At 51.5% G+C, this 20,305-nt stretch overlaps 1 protein-coding gene across 2 annotated transcripts in view; it reads right to left on the bottom strand.

Moving 5' to 3' along the window:
- Window positions 1-20,305, bottom strand: part of LOC128826236 (tyrosine-protein phosphatase non-receptor type 11-like) — an 82,494-nt gene that overhangs the window by 3,010 nt on the left and 59,179 nt on the right. For both annotated transcript variants that reach the window (XM_054009431.1, XM_054009433.1), the window contains exons 3-14: window positions 13,499-13,693; window positions 10,422-10,614; window positions 10,125-10,244; window positions 9,382-9,495; window positions 8,921-9,017; window positions 8,177-8,256; window positions 6,869-7,024; window positions 4,392-4,523; window positions 3,632-3,786; window positions 3,134-3,201; window positions 2,126-2,277; window positions 1,266-1,363 (exon numbers count right to left, since the gene is read on the bottom strand). In XM_054009431.1, the coding sequence (XP_053865406.1) occupies window positions 1,266-1,363; window positions 2,126-2,277; window positions 3,134-3,201; window positions 3,632-3,786; window positions 4,392-4,523; window positions 6,869-7,024; window positions 8,177-8,256; window positions 8,921-9,017; window positions 9,382-9,495; window positions 10,125-10,244; window positions 10,422-10,614; window positions 13,499-13,693 (1,560 nt within the window). The remainder of the gene's footprint in view (window positions 1-1,265; window positions 1,364-2,125; window positions 2,278-3,133; window positions 3,202-3,631; window positions 3,787-4,391; window positions 4,524-6,868; window positions 7,025-8,176; window positions 8,257-8,920; window positions 9,018-9,381; window positions 9,496-10,124; window positions 10,245-10,421; window positions 10,615-13,498; window positions 13,694-20,305) is intronic.

Genomic DNA, 20,305 nt, shown 5'->3' with positions numbered 1-20,305 from the left:
ACCTGGAGATTCATTTAGAGTTACAGATTCAAACGCAGCCAAGAACTCCAAGTGAAGCCTCCATGATTTTGAACATTTAGACAGGTGCCATCAGCCCAGCAGGTCCATGTTGGATGAGTGAGTGGAGTTACTCAAACCCTGCCCCTCCCACTCAGAAATTCCAAGGCTAGAAGGGACCACTGTGACCCTCTCGTCTGACCTTCTGCATAGCACAGGTCAGAACTGCCCCAAAGTCATTCCTTTTGAACTAGAGAATCTCTTTAAAACTGTGGTTTTCAGCCTGCAGTCCACAGACCCCCGGGGAACCACAGACTATGTCAGATTCCCAAAGGGGTCCGCACCTGTTTGAAATTTTTATTTAGGAGTCCGCAAATGAAAGCAAGGTTGAAAAACCACTGCTTTAAAAAAAAAAAAAAAAAAAAAAAAAAAAAGTTACCAGTAGTGGCAAATCCATTGCTTATATGGGACAGTCTCCCTGCTCATCACTCTCCTATCTAAAACAAGAGACATCAGTGTAGGACTTCTACTGTCCATGAAGGGCCCTCAGCAGAACTGGATGACGTTTATCAACCTAAATGTTTTCTTCTGGTGAAAAATGCAGATTCAGGACCGGGAAGTGTTTGCTAAATTCCCGTTGGTTTCGCCAAATTGCTTTGGTGGAAAAAATACTAAACAAATAAATAAAAATCTAAATGTTTCATTTGGACATTTTCCAAACCAACGGCCTCGTTTTTTCCATTGGAACACCTGAGATTTTATTTTTAAAATTCAATGTTAAAAACACGCTTGAAATCCAGTGTTTTGTGAGCCCCCAAATGAATTTTTATTTTATTGTTCAGTTGCCAGTGAACTGAAAACTACATTATTCGCTCAGCCCTCTGCTTGTCCAGGCTCACGCCCACCTCTCCCCCAACATGCCCGCTCTCTCTTTCTTGTGCTCTGTACTAGATTATTGCTACTCTTCTCTTCTCCCCTCCTTCCTCTCCCACGGCTCACGGGACATTTCCAAGAAAAAGGGGCTTAAGTAATTGCCGACTGAACACCCCTACGGTAGCTGCAAAAATGGGAGAGACCAGCTGGCTGGGATGTTGCTATGTTTGATAAATATTTACATGGGCAGTTATAGTCATTCTCCTCCCACCAGCGTGCTAGAAGTGGCCCTAGGTGGAAGGAAGCAGCTGCGTGAAAGATGGCAGCCACTGGGGGCTATGGTCATTCAGCCCCATCTGTTCCCTGTCAATCTCCCTCCTTCCACGCAAACTTACACAGAGACGCGTGGTGGGAGCGGCTGCCCTTTGGCTCTGGCTTTATCCATAGGAGGGTGTCGGATATTCAGGTAGTCTCGCTCTTTCCTCTTATTCCTCTGAAAGAGAAAGGAGATAAAACTTCCACCAGAGGCAAGAATGGAGGCACTGGCTGCAGAGCAGATCTTCTGCCCTACAGGCAGGTAGCAAGGAGGGCGAGTTAGAGGAATGGAAGACGTTTTCCCCACAGACACTTCCACAGCACTGGGGAAGAGCCCAGTTTCCCAAGTCTGAGATGCTGAAGAGAAGAGTGGAGGTGCGCAGAGCTGGAAAGAGACATGACCCTGAGCCCCAGTCCCCTAGCCTCTCTTCGTAAGAGCATCACCTAGCATTTCCTCTTGCTACAGAGGCAGGGGATACATGTTTGGAAGCCACAGGAGCTACTCCTGGTGCACAGCAGAGCACGGTCCTAACAGGGAGGGCACGTGGTTCCATGGATGAACACACACTTGGGGCTCATGAAATCGCCATGTTTTTACAGTAAGATTCCTCCCAGTTTCACTATTAACTGGAGATGGGCCCAAATCCATCTTCCCTGGGTTTACACCTGGGAGCTAGATTTGGCTCCAAGTCCATAGCTGGGAACTATGTCAATCCACACACAAGTTCAGCAGCTTGGAGAAGGCTGGGCTCGGATCTAGATTTCTAGCGCTTGCGTTCAGTGTGTCCAGGTCCAGGATGTGGATTCATCCCATGACAGGGAGAAGCGGCTCCATTCAGATCTGCTGTTCTGACCGGGGAGGGTTGGTTCAGACCAGATTCTGCCAGTGAGCCAATTCCCACCCATATGCCTAACGTCCCTGGGCAGGAACGGGACCCACCTGCTCTTCTTCTAGCCTCTTCTGCTCGGTCTCAATGTACTGCTGAACAGCCATGTAAACGAACTTGTACTGCGCTTCCGTCTGCACCATGCCAGAGCGCTGCCGGCGCACCATCTGGATGGTTTTGGGGATGTCTATGTCACAGTCCAAACCTGCTCGAGGGGGAGAAGCAAAGGATCGGGAATTGAGTGAGATTTCAGCAAGGTGGGGGGAGGCAGTCCCTCCCTCTTCTCTTCCCCTCCCCCCCTGTTCACCGAACACAGACCCCACCTCCTTTGAGAGGTTTGGAAGCCATGAAATTAACCCTTCTGCAAGAGTCTGGTAGGGTTTAACAGGGAAGGACGACCTATCTGCAGGTGTCTGGAACCCTCCTGTAGAACATGGAGAAATCTATCCTGGCTGCATTGCCCTGGAGGATGACTCAGAGTTTCTGGAAAGGAGATCCTTCTCCACTACCTCCTAGAGGCTGGTGGAATGATTTCTGGTGAGGCTGGTGGAATGATTTCTGGTGAGGCTGGTGGAATGATTTCTGGTGAGGCTGGTGGATGTGAGCCACACCTTTCCATAAGGAAAGAGGGCTTTAAGGAGGCACTCTGACTTCAGAGGGGCTGGTTCACCCAATAGCAGAACTTCCTAAGTGAGGCCAAGAGCTCACCCTCCGTTTCAACCAGAGCATGCTGGGGGCATCTGGGCACGCTTGCTTGTTTCAGGAGGCAATGGATTTCTTCCCCATAAGGCAGAGCACTATTCCCCTTTTGCCCACCAGCCCAGAAGTGGAAACTTTACATTCTAGGGGGGTAAGAGGCCTTTCCCCAGCCCTCTAGATATTTTCAGGTCAAAGCCCATACTAAGAGACGTACGGCCGATCTGAGCCCATTGGCCAGAGATCTTCAAACTCATTGCACTTGTAGGGGGATTGGGTTAGACTATACTGCCATTCTGCAACCAAAGGGAACACCCTGGGGACAAGGGGGAAGCTAATGCAATGGAACAGATCAGTTGCCATACCTTGCCTGTGAATAATATCCACCAGGATATCAATCACTATGATAGTGCCCGTGCGTCCTATTCCAGCGCTGGGGAGAGAAGACAAGGCGGGATCAGTGTGGGAAAAGCCAAAATGCCTCCCCAGACCCTATATAACTAGCCAGTTCAGTGCACGCCCTCCATTGGCACATCAAGACCATCAGAGCCGGTGCCTGGAATATTTGCTATAAAGACTTGCCGAAGCAGAGTCCTCAGAGAAGTGTAGTCCAGTAGTCTGGGCAGGGAACTGGGAACCTCCCCAGTTCTAATCCTGGCTCTGCCACACACTGCCTCGGTTACCCCATCTGTAACAGCCCTAGGGAAGTGCTCAGTATTGGCACTACGCTAGGGGACAAGGGAGGTTCATTTCAAGGCTTTGATGTAACAGATTTCACCTCTGTTCGTTATTGGCTCACGTGAGCAACAGCCCCCACTGGCCACCGAGACAACCCCGCTGGCTGCCAGGTCGCCGGTGCGTACCTGCAGTGCACGACGATCGGTCCAGAGTCTGGAATGCTTCGCTGTGCTCGGTTGACTTGGTCCAGAAAGCTGAGGACCCCTCCTGGCTCGTTGGGGACCCCGTGGTCTGGCCAGCTGAAATACTGATAGTGCTTTACCTGTCTGGGGTGCTCCTCCTGTCAGACAGATAGCCCGGTCACTTGGTTAGAACCCCCCCACATGTGCCACAGACAGTACCGTGCACGCACCCCTCTCCCCGTAAAGAAGATGGTCCCTGCCCCAAGGAGTTTACAATGAGAGAAAACTGGTCGATACAACCTAGAGATGGGGCAGAGAGACTATTCTGCTAGGATAGAGCCCATCTGTGTAGCCACCCAAGCGAATAGGAGCGTGCTGACAAATGCAAGGGATAGATGCTTTTACTGGGGAGGTCAGGGAAGTTCTGCCCCATGCTGATTGCACCGATCCTTGTTTGGGAAACTCTCACAAAGCTAGCAGAACCCCAGTGCAAAGCCAATGGCACAGTCACACAAGAAGCATTCCCTGCAATGCAGACCTCCAGAAGCACTCCGACAACCAGAACCCGACGGGGCTAAAGGGTAAATGAACGCAAGAGCTGTAACCCCGGGGGCGATACCAGGAGGAACCGCATCAATACGATAAATATTTCTACAACAGCGCAAAGCTATAAAGCTACAGGCCGGCTGCCTCTCCCCCGCCACGGCTCAGAGAGAGTCCCAACGCCCAGCAAAAGGAGCAGGAGAAAGGAGAGGCCTCTCACCCGGTCTGTCCGCGTGATCTCCAGCTCCCGGAGGTAGTAGCCCTGCGCCTCGCGCTCGCTCACGATCCGCACGCAGATGTAGCCGTACTCCTTGGTGCAGTTCTTATCAGGCCAGTAGCGGAAACATTTATTCTGAAGGGACAGGGGAAAATGCCGTGAAGGGCTCTGCTCATCATTCAGGACCGGTGAGCTGGACGGGAACTCCTTTAGAGCTCAGCCAACAGCCTGCTGTACTGGGACCGCGAGAGCTTGAACTCAATGCCGGTGGCTGGGTCAGCAGCAGCAGGGACGTCCGATTCTGAAAGCGTGAGCTGCTGCTGTTTGAACTCGAGGACTCAGTTCTCTTAGCCAAGGCCGCAGAATATTCTTCAACCTTGGCGTGTGACCCAGCCACTGCTAGCAGGGGACAGAGCGCCACCCCGAGCAGGGGTGGGTTACACCAGCACTTCCATAGTGCATGACTAACATTAGGGGGAACCCTCAGCACAGATAAATAGCACCTTCCTCCCCCAGAAATCCCACTGACTGCAGTGGGGTTCCCCGTGCAGTAACACTGGGCAGTGCCAAGTGCTGTCCCCACTTTACAAGTGTAAAGGCAGGGAGATTCAAGGCACCATTGGGATAAGTGACTTGCCCATGGTCACACCATGAGACAGTGGCTGAGCCAGGAAGAGACCCCGAGAGCACTGACCCCCCACTCCCCAACCCCTCCTGCAAGAAACCGACTGATGGTTCCAGCAAGGAGGCGGCGACTTGCAGGAGGTTAAACAATCCAGAGTTTGATTGGGGCGCATATCCCCCCCGTACCCACGTTGCCCCTAGGGACCCTCGATGGGAAGGCTTTTTTGGCCTGCAGGACGAATGCCTAAAGGCGGCTAATCTCACAGAAGGTCACTTCCCCCCTAGATATCACACCTATTCTGTGTGCGCACAGCTCTGCCAATCCATTTCAGTCCTGACCTGCAGCACCCCCTGCTGTCCCATGTGCCGTTACATGGGTCACTCCATGACTCTGGAGCCATCCCAATGCATGGTGCTGCTTGCCAACATCCCATCTAAAACCCCATCAATCCCCTATTTTTGTACCGTATTAAGGCCTTGCCTATACTAGAAAGGGTTTGCTGGTCTAGCTGTTGACTAATATATGCTGGGCTAGCATATATACATCAATTACATTACCAATAGGTATTATCCACACCGTACGTAGAGCAGTACACATTAAGCACACAATAGCAGTTATATAGCCTAAACTAACCCATACTTTTTATACAACCCTGTTCACTTATGCTAAATATCCCATAACACCTTGCATTTGCTGAAGCAAGCATTTGGCATAAGCAGATAGGAAACTTGTCAAAAATCAAGACACGTTCGTTCGAGGTCTTAGTACAATCTCGGGAAGTACTTCCATGGACCACTTTCCGAAATGCCAGGATCCAAAACAAAGAAGGAAGGAACAGAACAACTTCGGGAACTGGGACAAATTGAGGGGTTGGATTTTAGTGACACATGATTTGTAAAATCGGATAAATAATACCAGCTGAAAGGTGCAACTTTGGGATCACTCCTTCTGCATAAGTTGAATGTAACAATGATGCACGAGACAACTTCTTCACTGCATAGAACCTTTTGCCTGTACTAGATTATTATTGGCTTACAGTAATAAACATGCTCGTCTCTTGAATATATTTCATTCCACACCAAAGTGTGGTCAAGCAATTGACTAAACAATTTACCAACCAGTTATACTGGGAGAGTCTTCTAGTTCAGACACAGCTTACACCGGCACAAGAGTGCTTTCATTGTCATAATTTATTAAGGAAAGTGGTAGAAACTAGCAATTTTGGGAAAAGCACTTGGCCAGTATGACTGGATCTGCACTAGGGCTTTTACTGTATACATTTTAAAACAAAACAAGAAAAAACCCACCACCCTAAGTGGCACTGATATACCAGCAAAAGTTTTTAGTGTAGCCTTGGTAACCTCTCCTTATCGGTGGAAGCAGTTCTGGTTAGTGGCTCTATTGGTATCATAATACGTTCTCCAGACCTCCACCCCTAAACTCTGTATGAAAATATATGCAGACAGAGCACATACAAGTTGTACAATTCTAACTCACCGCAGGGATGTGCTGGCCACCACTTCCCGTAGCTCCCATTAGCTGGGAACAGAGAACCGTGGGCACTGCGGAGGGCCGTGCCTGCAGACAGTCAACGTCAGCAAAATGTCTCGCGGCCAGCAATCAGATTACCCTGATGGGCCACAGTTTGCCCACCACTGCCTTAGCTGCACTAGGCCTGCTTTTGACTATTGCCATTAGTTGGTCATCATGGAGGCACCAGGCAGAGGCACCACAAGTCAGCAGTTTTCCCATCTAGAATTGCCTGGCCAACAGGAGGGATGAAATGCACCTGGCGGGCAAGAGGTTCCACAGACAATGCACTGCATGTTGGTCTGGCGACAAACCAAGTACCCACCCTGCCTCTCTCCACTTCCTTCGTCGTCATGACGATGACATGGGTGTTTTCTTGGTACACCATGGCCCAGAAGTCGTTCACCGTCGTCTGCAGGCAGCCTTGGGTGGCGATGTAGACTTTGCAGTGCTCCGAGCTCCTTCCCTCTTCGGGTATGCTCTGGGTGTGGAAAGGAAATAGGAGTGAGGGACAAAGGACCGCCCCCGTGCAGCCCTGAGCTGAGAAGATGGAGGAGTCCGATAGGACATGGCTGCCTGGCACTGCATGAGCTCTCCAGTGGAACATCTGCCATCTGATGCTGACAGGCTTCGAGGGATCAAGCAACATCAGCCTCCCGGACACAGAAATCGTTCTGCTTGCAGTTTCTCGATACCCCATCACCAGTGTTAATGAGACCCCCTCTGCCTGCCGTGACCTCTGTAGGGCCTTATTACCATTTACTCAGTGCTAGATGCAGGTCGCAAGACAGCTGCCGAAGTTCTGGTTGAATCAGACTGGAAAATAAGCGACCCCATCACATGGTGAAGACTAGGGGCTTAAACACCTGAGCTGTTCCCGGCTGGAAATCCGGCTCCAAATTGGATTCAGCTCCCAGGCGAAAATGAGTTTGACCCAGCCGACAACCTTGTGCAACAGAGCCACGCTGGCAGGGAAGGCCGGGGTTAGAAGAGCGATGCTGGGCATCGAGACGGAGGCATCTCCGGAGTCACGTTGCAGGGGCAGCCAGGACACGGCGCCCGCCAGCAATAGCGAAGCCTCAGGTCTGGAAGCGCACACACACACACACACACACACTTACTTCACAAAAAAGCAAGGCTTCCCTCCTTTATCCCCCCCGACACACACACACACTCCTGCTCTATGCACCACAGCCCTGTTGCTTTTTCTGGACACCCAGAACGACAGCAGGTCCGGGTGCTAGTTACCCGGCTCTTGGACCTCCCTTGAGGCAGCCTGACAAAGCGTCAGTTCCAGAGCGGACCACAGGGCATTAGGCAGCAGCTCCTCTTGCCAGATACAGACTGGAAGAGTCTCTCTGGCTGCAGGGAGCAGCCCACAGGGGACTCTTACTCCCCCCACCAGCTCTGTAGACAGCTGCCGCTTTGGCAGGGTATCAGGAAACTGCTTGGAGTGCAGGAGGATTCTCAGCAGAGACGGCATCTGGCCCGTGACCAGCAAAATACAGGGGTTCCTGCTGGGCTTGCCTTTGTGACGGTATCATTCGTGGCGCCGCTGCACCCGCTCATGGGTAGCGAGGGGCAGCCTTGCCCCTCCCCCACCCACAAGAGCCACCTTTCCCTCCCGACGTACCTTGATGTAGTTGGCGTTGATGTAGTCTGAGCCTGGTATGCTCTCATCTACGTCTCGGAGCGTAACCCGCGTGGTATCGACTGCATGGGAAGAGACGCCACAATCGAGCCCCGCGCAGAAGCATCGCCGCGCTGCACACCGGGCCCCCAACAGTTTACCCGCATCGTTCACATGTGACCAGCTGGTTATTTCAGGGCTGGCGCTAATTGGGTCCCACTCCAGAGTGGAGAGAGAAAATTTCCCCTAGTGATGCATCAAGGCAGTCCATTCTGCCTGGCTCTGGGGTACGCCACAAACCCACAACTAAGCCCAGACGCCTGGGAGGAGCTCGGATGCTACAGCAGTGAGGGGTACAATGGTACAACCCTCGAGCGGGTCTCACTTCCCCAGGGGCTAGCTCTGGCTTCATGTGATTTTTGGCTGACGCCAGCGAGGCTCAACTGAGCTCTGGGCTGGTTTGGATTTCACAAAGGGGAAGGAGGAAAAACCCATTTTGCCAGAGTCCCTGGGATGCAGAAGTGCGGAGTTCAGGAAAGCGAGAGAAAGGGGCTGAACTGAACGGACCCTGGCTCTGATGCGACAGGCAAAACCCACGTTCCTTAGCAGACTGGCAACGATTCACTGGTTTGTGAATATTAGGCCAGGGCCTCTAAATGCCAGACAATCCCAGCCCCCAATACCACGGGTCAACTGTCCCCAGAGACGCTCAGCGGCTAGAAAAAACGACAGCCAATGTCTCCTTACAGGGGAGGATGTTCTTGTAGCGATTCTTCGCTTTGTTCTCCACTCGCTGCCCTTCCTTCCTGGGGTAGAGGAGCTTACACTCCTGCTGCTGCAGCATCTGGGGAGAAGGGGACACGCAAGTGAACAGTGACACGCAACCAAGGGGCTCTCAGATACCAGAGAGGGATGCGGGGGGTTCCTCCAACATGGCATTAGAGAGCTGGGGAGCCAGGAGGGGGCTCCTCGAGAAACAAGGAATGGAGGAGAGGAGGGTAGGACTAGGAGAGGGATCCCACAAACATGGCATGGGTGGGAGGAGAGGAGGTGCAGGGAACTCCCTCAGATAGCGCAGGGCAGACAGTTGTGGGGCGCGGGGGCCTCCCTTCATGCTCAGACACTGGGCAAGCCTGATATTTCAATGCTGAGATTGCATCCTCTGCGGGTGGCGGTAGGGGAGGGGTAACACAGCTGGACTCCTGTACCTCAAACTCTTCCCAGAACCCTTGCTTGGCCTTCTCGCTGTGATCCGCCATTTTGTTCAGCTCCTTCACTCTGTTTTCGATGTTGGCGGCATTGATGCGCGTGGCGTTAAAGGGCTGAAAGGTAGGCAGGGTCAGAACACAGAGAGACGCCCCATGACACTGACTCCACTCCCACAGGGGGGCCCTGCTCTCTCCCCACCAACTCGCTAGAGGATGGGCTTCAAAACACACACCCACCCTCCTGCGCATCTTCGGCTCGATCCTGCAGTTGTAATGCTGGGCTCATGGCAGAGTCACAGGATGTGCTCGGGTCGGGCAGTGGCCACTATCTCCGGACCTAAAAAGCAGGAATCTACTACCCAAGGCAGAGAACCAGGCGCTGAAGCAGACAAAACTCTACTTGTGGACTAGCCACTAGATGGCGACAAAAGCACAGTGTCGCCAGGGGTCACTAATGCAGCAAGGCTCAGGCCAGAGTCATGGCATGGCATAATGCAAGAAGTTCCAGGCTCAACCCCCCAAACTCTTCCACTTCCTAAAGTGTTTGTTAAGGCACCACTGTTTGAGTGGGAGAAGCCAGGCTGGGGGGCGAAAACATCTTATGGGAAGCTGCTACATGGACACCAGAGGGAATGCAAACAACGATCCCATTGTAAAATGGGATTGGACAGAGCACCCCGTGACGTGTTCTTGGGAGGGTTAGTTCGTTCATGTGTACCGAGTCCACGTTTAGTAGTAGTCACCTGTTTCAGATGAACCACAGCTCCGGATTTCTCCACCATGGGGTTTTTCTTGTAGTGCTCCACCAGGTCCGTGAGCGTGTCGAACCTCTCGCCTCCGCCCACATCATACTTCCCATCTGGCTGCGGGAGGAAGTGGCGAGTTATTAGTGTGATCAGAGCACGCGTCATGTGCCTGATCCAACGCTCGCTGGTGTCAGTGGAATTCTTCCCACTGGACTCCACGGAGAGCTGGATGGGGCCTGAGGAGAGCAAAGAAAACCAACTCCCCATCCTAACAGCCAGTTCAGGGTTTCCCACCTGGTAGCGGATCATCACATGAGTCACCCGTGGCTTCCGGTCTCCTGTGTCCATCTTGTCTTCATTTGTCAGCACTGATAAGACAAAGTCCCCCGGTTTGCTTTGGCTCTCCCGCACCAGAAAGCTCCCTGGCTTGCCTTTCTCCGTCAAGAGCTTCTCTGCCTCTTTGCCAGTCAGGTGCCCATGGTACCACCTGGGAGAATGGAGAAGGCAATCAGGGTGGAGGCGAGACACACAGATATAGCAGCATTCAGAGAAAAGATTTACCTCCCTATAGACAGATGGTGATTCAGATGCCACTAAGACTGGGCCAAAAACTTATGATGCTACCTGGCTTCAGCTTTTATTGCAAGCCGCAGGCCCGAACCAGAGAAGACAGAGCAAAGAGATGGGAACTTCTCAAGCTAAACCCGGAAAGAGTGCTCCCATGAGCTCCTGCAAAGTGGGCACGCCAAGTTTATACAGCTATCCTTGCCACTCAGGAGACACTGGTTTTACATCATCCCCACTGCCTAACTGGGGAAAGTCCCCAGCTTGGAATATTTTAGGAGTAAAACCCCAGGGACATTGCTGGTATATGCTGCAATGGCACATCAAGACTTCACCCAGCTGACAGGATGCAAACATCAGGACTTTTATTTGCCCCACCAGACAAATACAAAACGGCAGTAGCCTCAGATAACACATTGGTTTAATATACTAATTTATCCCTCTGGGATCAGCTCCTCATTACGTTACAAGTGAAATCAGTCTAGCAGATCTCATTAGGGAACATCTATATTTAAAGAGAGACACAGCAGGACACTCATAACTAGCAGTCTTTGGTCAGCAAAAGCCCACAAGTGGAATAGCAGAGGTTGCTGCCGCTCAGGAATGAGATGCATTAGCAGACTGCACCCTGGGAGTCTGTGTAGGATTTGCACAATAACCCCACAAGCTCCAGTTAGCACCATTCAGCCACTCACTTTCCTGACCACCAAATTCACCTTGAGATTTAAGAACACTGGAAACAAATCACCGATGGGCCTTCTGCTTTCTGCTGCGCTGAGAGTTTGGGAAAACAGCAGGATTTGATCTGCTCTACCAGGGAACTACAACCCCTCTCACCTTGCACAGAATTACCTTCCTATCTCCATGCCGCCCTGCTTTTAAAATGCAAGCCACTTATTGTTCCACACCTTCTCCACTAGATGGCAGCGCTAACATGCTCTGGACAGGGGGACACGCTTTAGTTAAGCGAGAGCTCGTACTGAAATAACACTTTTCACCTGCAGAACCCCAGCACTTTACAAAAGTGGCCATTTCCCACACAGCAGTTATGTTACTTTCTCAAGGCTACCTAGTGAATCAGAAGTAGGGCTGGCTGAGCACAGAACAGTTCCTCCTAACCCTGCGCCACAACTAGAACATGCTGCTTTTATTCCTGGACTCGTTTGTTCACTTAGGTCCAGCAGCCTTGATCGTGGAAGGATGGTCCAGTGGTTAGAGCACTAGCTTAGCATTTGGGAGACCCATGGTTTGTTTCCTGCTCCACCACAAACTTCCAGTGTGACTTTGGGTAAATCTGTCTACGTGCCAGTGCTCCAGCTGTACTCCTCTTCCTTTTCTCCCAGTCTTGTCTCATCGGTTTAGATTTACTCTTCGGTGGGTGCAGGGACTATCTTACTGCGTGCATACAACACCCAGCACAATCAGGCCTCTCATCACTATTGTAATACAGATGATGCTAACGCAGAGCTTCTCTGCCTCAGGGCATCCGTTGCCCACGCTCAATCAACAACTGAACAGTGTCTCTGGGCAGATGCCACTTGGTTCCCAGTTTGATGAGGTTGGCTCCTGGCCTGCAAGCCAGGCTGATGGGAATTCAAAGTGGCCCAAAATATCTTCCAGGGACGATGCAACGGCATCACGTCATGTCTCGGTAACTTTGTCCCAGAGGACAACATTTATGGAGTGGGAGCCAGCGAGGCCGATCTTTCGGAGCGGGCTGTGATGACAGCGATTTCAGCCACGGGCTGTGGGGAACCTGAAGAGCAAATCACTTCACACTGATTTGAGACTGTATTAGGATTACACGTATGGGTGAATTTTATTGCTGCTGAAAGTGATGGAATGACAGCACTTGGCTAGAGCCAGCCAGGCACCGCGCACGCTTCCCACACGCTGCTCTGCAAATGCGCCTCAATCCCCGTTCCCAGCACCCTCTGCTACTCCAGAGCCAGATCCCCACATCTGCAGCCCCCACCCCCTTGTATTCCTGGACCTGGGGCCCATTTTTCTTAAACACCAGAGTCACATAGTGCTGGCAATGAGCAGAAACCCTTTAAAAAAAAAAATTCACCATGCCAGAGTCTCTTTGGAGGGAATCAATACAAGGGGGGTTTCCACTTCTCCAGGGCTTCTGCTAGTGTTAGCTGCTTCTCATGCTGCAGGATGGAATGAGCAACTACCCCGTCTTAGCAACCGGGCAGCACATGAGCCGGAGGGACTTCCCAGCCCCTCACCCGGGGCAGCTCACATGATAGTGCACAGGGAGCGGAGCTGCCATTTCAGGAAGTGAGACCGTCCCGCCGACTGACTGTGGCTGCTAAAGTTAGAGTAATTAGGGGCCGTAAGTGGCATCTCTGCCTGCCCATGCATTTCTCTTTCTGGTCCAGGCAGGCCCGCTCTTTGGGGGCATGTGACGCTGGGGAAATCAGAGCGTGATGGTCATGGGGGTGGGGGCGCTAATCTGGGACTCAGGGAAAGTCTGAGGTTACCGGAGGCAAGTTTGCAATTCAACAGAAGTCAAAGGGATCCCCAGTGTTACAGGTTCTTGGTTTTAATGACTGTCACAAGGGGCGGCGGCGGGAGGGGGCAACGCACTGCTAAACAGGACGGGAAAGGGATCACGAGGGTCTGTGTGGGAAGCTCTTGGACTATAAAACCCAAACGCGCCCAGTTTTGGGCTCCATTCCAAACCCAGCCCAGCTGCATGGTTAGCCTGAGCGCAAACCCCCTTGGAGCACCTCAGTGAGTGATGCTTGGGGATTTGCCTGGCATGTTCATCGAGAGGTCCCCCGGGCCTGGCAGCTCACCTCTCGGAGGTGGGGTCCTGGCAGTTCAGAGGGTATTTCAGCTCAATCACGTTGCTGTTTTTCTCCCGCAGCAGCCCCTGCTGCTCAGTGTAGTACTGTACCAGCTCGGCCAGGGTAGCAAACTTCTCCCCTCCATAGAGGTCGTAGTAGTCTCCAGTGTTCTGGATCTTAATGTGCGTCACCTCATCGTTTCTCCTGGTGTGGGAGAAGACAGACATTGTATCAGTGCGGGGGTGGGGGGGGGAGGGGAGGGGAGACGGACCACAGCACACACAGGCAGTGAGCTTCGGAGTCCAGGGCCCCCGGTAGAATTCAAACATGAGGGCATCGTAACAAACAGCTCTTATCTAGCACTCAAGCAGCAGATCTCAAGAGGCTTTACAAAGGAGGCTGGTACCCCCCATTATGCCCATTTTACAGACAGGGAAAGCAACTCCCTCCCCATGCCTCAGTTTCCCAAGTCAGTCAGCAGGCCAGTGGCAGAGCTGGAAATGGAACCCAGGTCTCCTGAGTCCCAGTCCAGCATTCTGCCCACTAAGCAACACTACCTCTGCGGATACACCCACATTAATAGGCATCCGCATCAACTGGAGTCATATCGCACAAACCTCACATCAGATAATTCGTATTTTTTTCCCCAGCAGTGCCCCATTTAAAAGCACCTCGGGGCCTGATTTTCAGAGAAGTTGGGCATTTGCCTCTCCCATCAACTCAGACCCTACAGGTGCTTAAGAGCCCAAGAGGTGTCTGTACTTGGTTCAGACGATGTTTTCTCCTTTCTAACTCCAGTTTGGAGATCTACGGCTCCCTCCCCCAGTTAGAGCAACTTGGAGATCGCTGCTAAGGGACACTGGTGCGTGCGTGTTACCTACTCACCCCAGGTTCAAAGCCTGGAACCTCGGGACAGAGCGAGGAGGATTCCTTCCTAGCACCCGATGGACATTTATTCAGGACACAAGCCACAGAACTTGTGCACACATTCTGCATGCCTGCTCCAGGACTGAACTAGCAGGGTGTTCCTAGATGCAAGTGTAACCCACACACCTCCCGGGTGCGGCGTTCTGTCCCATCTAGTGGCACCTAGACCACTTAGCGTTAGATGAGTCTGCTACAGCCTTAGCTAACAGCCACTTCGCTTTTAGCTCATGCGGTAGAGGCTCACGCACTAAGCTCCAAAGGTCCCAGGTTCGATCCCGCCCGCTGACAACCGGGGTCTGTCGGCGTTACACAAGCAGGACAGAGTTGCAACAGCATTGTTGCACAAGACCCAGGACTGGATGCAGGCCAGGACTCAGGTCCACTGGCAGAGCTGAACAGGCTACGTCTACACAGCCCACAGCAGCAAGCAGGTGCCGAGCCTCGACAGACGGGCTCATGCTCCAATGCTAAAAATAGCCCACCCCTCTGCCGAGGCTTCAGAGAGCAAGTTACAACTCGAAAGCACTGTCTACACCACTGTTTTCAGTGCGATAGCACAACCGAGTCTGTTGACCCAGGCTTGGAGGCTCGCCTCCATGGGCTGTGCAGAGGTCCTCGAGCCCAGCGCGGGAGGAGAAAAGCGGATGCTGCAGAGTGCAGCTGGTGCCCGTTTCTAGACGTGGGAGAGGAGCCTACGACAGGAAGAGCAGGATTTAGATACTGTGCACTGGCCGTGACCTGGGGAGAAAAGCTTCCAGCCCACGTGTGACCTGTCTTGGAAAGGAAAGTGACAACCCGACCTTGGCTAGAGTCCAGGTCCCCACCACCCCTCAGCATTAAAAGCAAATAAGCAGTAGAACATGGATGGAGCTGGATTATTTCATTCTCTCCCTCCCTCCCACCCCAACCACACCTACAAGACTTTGCAGCAGTGTCTTACATCAATTTAGCTGCTTCCGTGCAAATTCCTCTAATCTAAACAAGCCCTTGCAGGCTGAGTTTTCCTCAAGGGGCTGCTTCCAGTTATTCTGAGTGAGGGAGAAAGCGCCCCTCACTGTAGAATGGGTTGGGGGAAATCAGAGGATGCCGGGTACAGACAAGTTGATCTACACTACTGCGAACCGGTGCAAGCGTGCAGGTGATGGCCTGCTGTGTCTCCAGCCAGCAATGAAATGAAATGAGCGTGAATGGAGCTAAGTCAGTTTGCATCACCTGATGATCTAGCCCCGATTTTTGGCCCAGATTTGGGTCCTCAGATGGGTTTCCAGCCTAGAGTTGCCCCATCAGTTGACAGCACAATCATTTCTGCATCTAGGGACCGTGACATCAAAAGGGAGGCTTGTGACATTACTATGGCAGGAATCAAATGAGGAAAGGAGGGCCAAGTCGTTACACTAAATACATTTCATTTAATACTCAGCAGCAATAGCAGAGGGATGACGTGACTGTCAAGGCCAATGGATTTTGCGAAAGAGCATCTCTTATTCAGGTCCAGCTCAGCGGGCAAGTCCCTTTCAAAGGCACATAACTGCATTATTTTAGACCAATAAAGCTATTCAAGAAGTGCAGATGAGTTTTAAGTGCCATCAGGATTTCTGAATCCTTGGTGACCCAGGGCAAAAGTCTGACTTCCAGAAATGCAGCAGTAGCCACATGTTCTCTAGCCGCTCCGCTTCCTCAAAGATTCAGCAGCCACCCACGGTAGGCCAAATCCTCCACTGGTGTAAAGCGGCATAAGCTCCACAGGCGCTGTGCCCATATGCTGGGGAGCTCGGGCCGTTTACCTTTGGTTCTGCCAGAGGGAGACGTTTCTTAAGCAAATAAGGATGCTGCCATGAGCAAACCAGCCCTACTCCACAGAAGCTCCCAGTAGAGTCAACGGAGCGGAGCTAGGACAATGCCGGGCGCTTCTGAAAAGCCACTCTACGTGCCAGGAGAATTTTTGGCCCAGCAATACATGAAACCCATCTCTGGAGGGGCCGGCACTGAACTCCTGGTCACAGTACATCACACGCAGTAAACAGAGGCGCACGATGCCGAGCGGTGAATTTTAGTCTGACCTTTCGCCCAGAAACCCCATATACTGAGCGCAAAAGCTCGAGATGGACCACAGCATTTCAGTCCTCAAGAAACTAAGCTGCCGTGCACCGAAAGCAGAGCAGGAGCGACTGTTTTGAAAGATGGAGTTACCAGGACATGGTTAACACCCGTCTAACTCCGGCTTGAATCGGACCCTTTCAGAGTCTGTTCTAGTTGTAATATAGACACCGCCTTAAAAAAGGTCTGGGAGCATCTGGATCTGGGGTGCAGATGACGAACCCTGCCACTGACCTGCTAGGGAAGGATTTCCAAGGGGATTCTGGGCCAGCTTTTCAAGAGAAATGTGGAAAGTCTTTTCAAGTCTGTCTCCAACTGTGGTTACTCAGCCCTTCAAAAACACCCTGACCATAGTCAGAGATGGTAATCGTCACCACACGCTCTGGAAACATCTTTAGTGAGAGAGGCAGAGAGTGAGCGTGGGTTAAAATCAGACCTTATCTACCCCTTATGCAAAGTGAGTTTGTGCTTATAAAAGCATCAAGGGGGGAGATCTCTAGGCTCCGCTTCCCCAATGTGGCAGCCTGGCCGGGCAAAAGTTTTGTCCTAAATTGGGCAGCATCGTTACTGATCCAATCACAGCTGGCAGATGACGCTCGCCAGCTGTTTCGTGCCGGAGGCTGGACGCGGCGAGCCTTTGCTCAGCACAGAACACACCGGATGGAAGCCACATCTTCGCCATTTGGCCAGACGCTCTGAAGTTTCCTTCATTCTTCTGCTCCCTCCCCACAACCCAAGCCCATTAAAAACCTACAAAGCCTCAGTTCACTGAAATCCCCCCCCCCCGGTCAAAAAGACTGCTAGCACTGACTGCATGGATGCAAAGAGAAAATGGACAATTGGGGCCCTTTATCCAGGCAGCCCTCAAGGTCATGCTTAGCACAAAGGGCATTGAGGGATTTCATTTCCCCCCCAGTGCCCTTTTGCAACTTTAAAAGTCTCCCTGAGTAGTTTCAAACTGGGCCATAGACCCCGATCCCAGAAATACATCCTCATCGATGCAACAACCTGGCCTGATTGGGGGGAAAAAAAAGAGCAAAGCCGAGATACGCGGCTCACCTAGTGGCATTGCTACTGCTCGTTAACATGGACTTTGTTCTAGCACGTGGACGCAGCACTGTTTGCTAGCAGGATCCAACTTCTCTGGAGATTTCAGAGTCAGCAAGTTCAAAACCCTCTGAACTAGATGGTGCGTCCATTCCAAACTTCATGAGAAACCTCGATAACCTGTATTACAATGGCATATCTGGAGGCCCTGTTAGAGATCAGGGCACCACCATGTTAGGCATTGCATCAACACCGAGACTCTCAGTCCCTGCCCTGAAGGCTTTGCAATCTACTTAGAGGAGAGATAAAAGGAGAGAGCTATTGTGCATTTTTACTTCTATTCTACAGGTGAAGAACTGCAGCACAAGGAGATAAAGGGACTTTTGTAAGGTCACAAGAAATTGGTGACAGAGCCAGGATTCAAAACAAGATCTCCTGAATCTGGCCACCCTTCCTTTCATAACCTTCACATCAGCAGCAGCTTCTGTAGGAGCTTGTGTAGGATGAGCAGTAGTGCCTGGAAGAGCCCTACCAGGGACAAGAATTCTGTCCTACATGCTCTGCTAATGAAGTGGGGATGCAGCTACTCACAGCATTCAGAACAACTAGGTAAAACTCACGATGGGTGGTCAAAATGTTTTGCATGAGCTCAGAGCTCACCCAAACCCTGCCCATGGCCCCAAAGTGAACCACAACCCTTTTTTTTGATGGTTGAAAATATTTGGCATTTTCTTTATTATAACATTTCCCCCTTGGGAGAAATTGTTCTCGGTGCTGTTTCTTAACTGGGCCAATTGAAAACAGACTCAAGACTTCCAGAACAGCCTCATTAGGTTTCAAGGCCGATTTCTAGACCGAAGACGCTCAGATTGGCGGGCATCTGAATCAGATCATTTTTGGCACCAAAGGCAGAAGAACTGGTCTACGAGTCAAAACATGAGCCATGCTTGGCTGCTGTCCCCCCAAAGTATTTTTGGTCACATGTTTCATCGGGCAGAGGCACAAAGACAGCCTAAAGCTTATCAGGCAACGTGTGACCCCACTTGCAAAACACCAAAATGTTGTCTATGCAAAACAGGAAGAGCCTCCCACGTATTTTAGAAACGTGGTTGAAAACTTGGCCCTGATCAGACAGTAGCCTGGGTGCTCACAAAATGCTGAGTTCTCTACCATTGCACCATGCCAAAGAAAGCTGAATGTTATTCTCTTGCCTTTTGAGACGTACATCCAACTGGACAGACAGAAGTCAGAACTAAATGGCTCCAGAATGGAGTCGAGTGTCATCATCCAGGTTCAAATCCAGGTTGGGTGCATGAAGGCTAGAACTCACTACCACCCAATGCCCCAGGGGCTTATATGAAATCAGCCGATGATGTTCTCAGTCCTTTTCCCCATTGGATAGGTGACGCAGTACAGCAATTTAGCAGAAAGGCCAAGGATCAAAAGGGCATGGAGAGCGATTAAGTCTCACCCTAGAATTGGTCTCTCCAGCTGAGGTTCAAAGCACATGTGAGCCTGTGCTGTTGCTGCACCTGTTTGTTTTCTCAGAAAGACCTTCTGGCATCTTTCACCATCACGAGAGTCCCTTGTGGGGGGCCGGAACCTTTGGTGACCCATGCTGGAGAGAAATCCCAGCGTTGAAGCACCTCCCTTCTTTACAGGCCCACGCAGACCACAGGTGCCCTTCAGCCACGCTGCATTAAGCTCCCCCTCAGCCTCGTCTGTCTCAGTTCACCAGGCCCCAAATCAATATTCACTCATGTGGACCTGATGCAATCTCTTCCTTCCCACCAGCTAGCATGAGGCAAGGGGGGATGGCTTCACACAGCAGCCTAACTTGGATGGGCACTTCTCCTGCAATCACCACATGGGGTAATTATGGAATGGGTGCAGATGGTTCAATCAATGCAGGCTTCAATGGGGGCGGCAAGAGGGTGGCAGAGAGTTCTCCCATCCCGCTACCCACCACTCCCAAGATTTCTCTGCAATGGAGAGAAAAGAGCGTCCCAGGCAGAACAAACGTAAGATACCCACCTCCTATTACAAGGCAACAAGAAATGTTCCCCAATAGGAGGAGACCCATTCTCTTATCATTTGAATTCACTTGGTAGGGTGCTTAAAAAACCACCACAAAGGAGAGAGACTTCTGGAAAAGCTAGTAGGTGATCCCAGATCACATGCGTCCCACCTGAGATGCTGTCAGGGATTGCTTACGTGAATCAGCAGGGCAGTACCAGGCACTGCACGTGCACTACTGAGCACAGGGGCACATCATGGACCCAGGATGGTGCACAGATATCAAGGATATCTAGGCCATTAGCAAGCTCATCAGTGGACAGTGGTTTCTCTGGGAGATTTGTGCTGCATAGATTCCAAGCTTTCCATACAGAACAAGTTCCCTGCCTGCTGGTCCCAGAGTAACACTTCCCCAACTTTGCTGGTCAAGCCAGATTTGGGAAGAACAAAATGTAGGATTCAAAGGAGGCATTCCCAGGATGTACCAAGGTATCGGGCAAACCACAGTCCGGAGTCAAACTTGAAAAGCAAGAAATATCAGCAAACAAAGCATTTAGGCCAAATTCTCTGCTAGTGACACTCCACTGAGTTCCTTGCAGTTACATCCACAGAGAGTTTGGCCCTTTAGAATACAAAACAGGATTTGTATCTACTATTCGTAAGGTGAGAAACCCAGCCCTCGAGAAAGATGGTCTTGCAATTAAGGCACTTGACTGACACTCAGAACAG

The sequence above is a fragment of the Malaclemys terrapin genome, chromosome 19 (genome assembly GCF_027887155.1).
Source record: "Malaclemys terrapin pileata isolate rMalTer1 chromosome 19, rMalTer1.hap1, whole genome shotgun sequence".
In the NCBI taxonomy this organism is placed as follows: domain Eukaryota; kingdom Metazoa; phylum Chordata; order Testudines; family Emydidae; genus Malaclemys; species Malaclemys terrapin.
The sequence above is the reverse complement of the archived record's forward strand: the minus strand, read 5'-3'. Positions and strand labels throughout refer to the sequence as shown.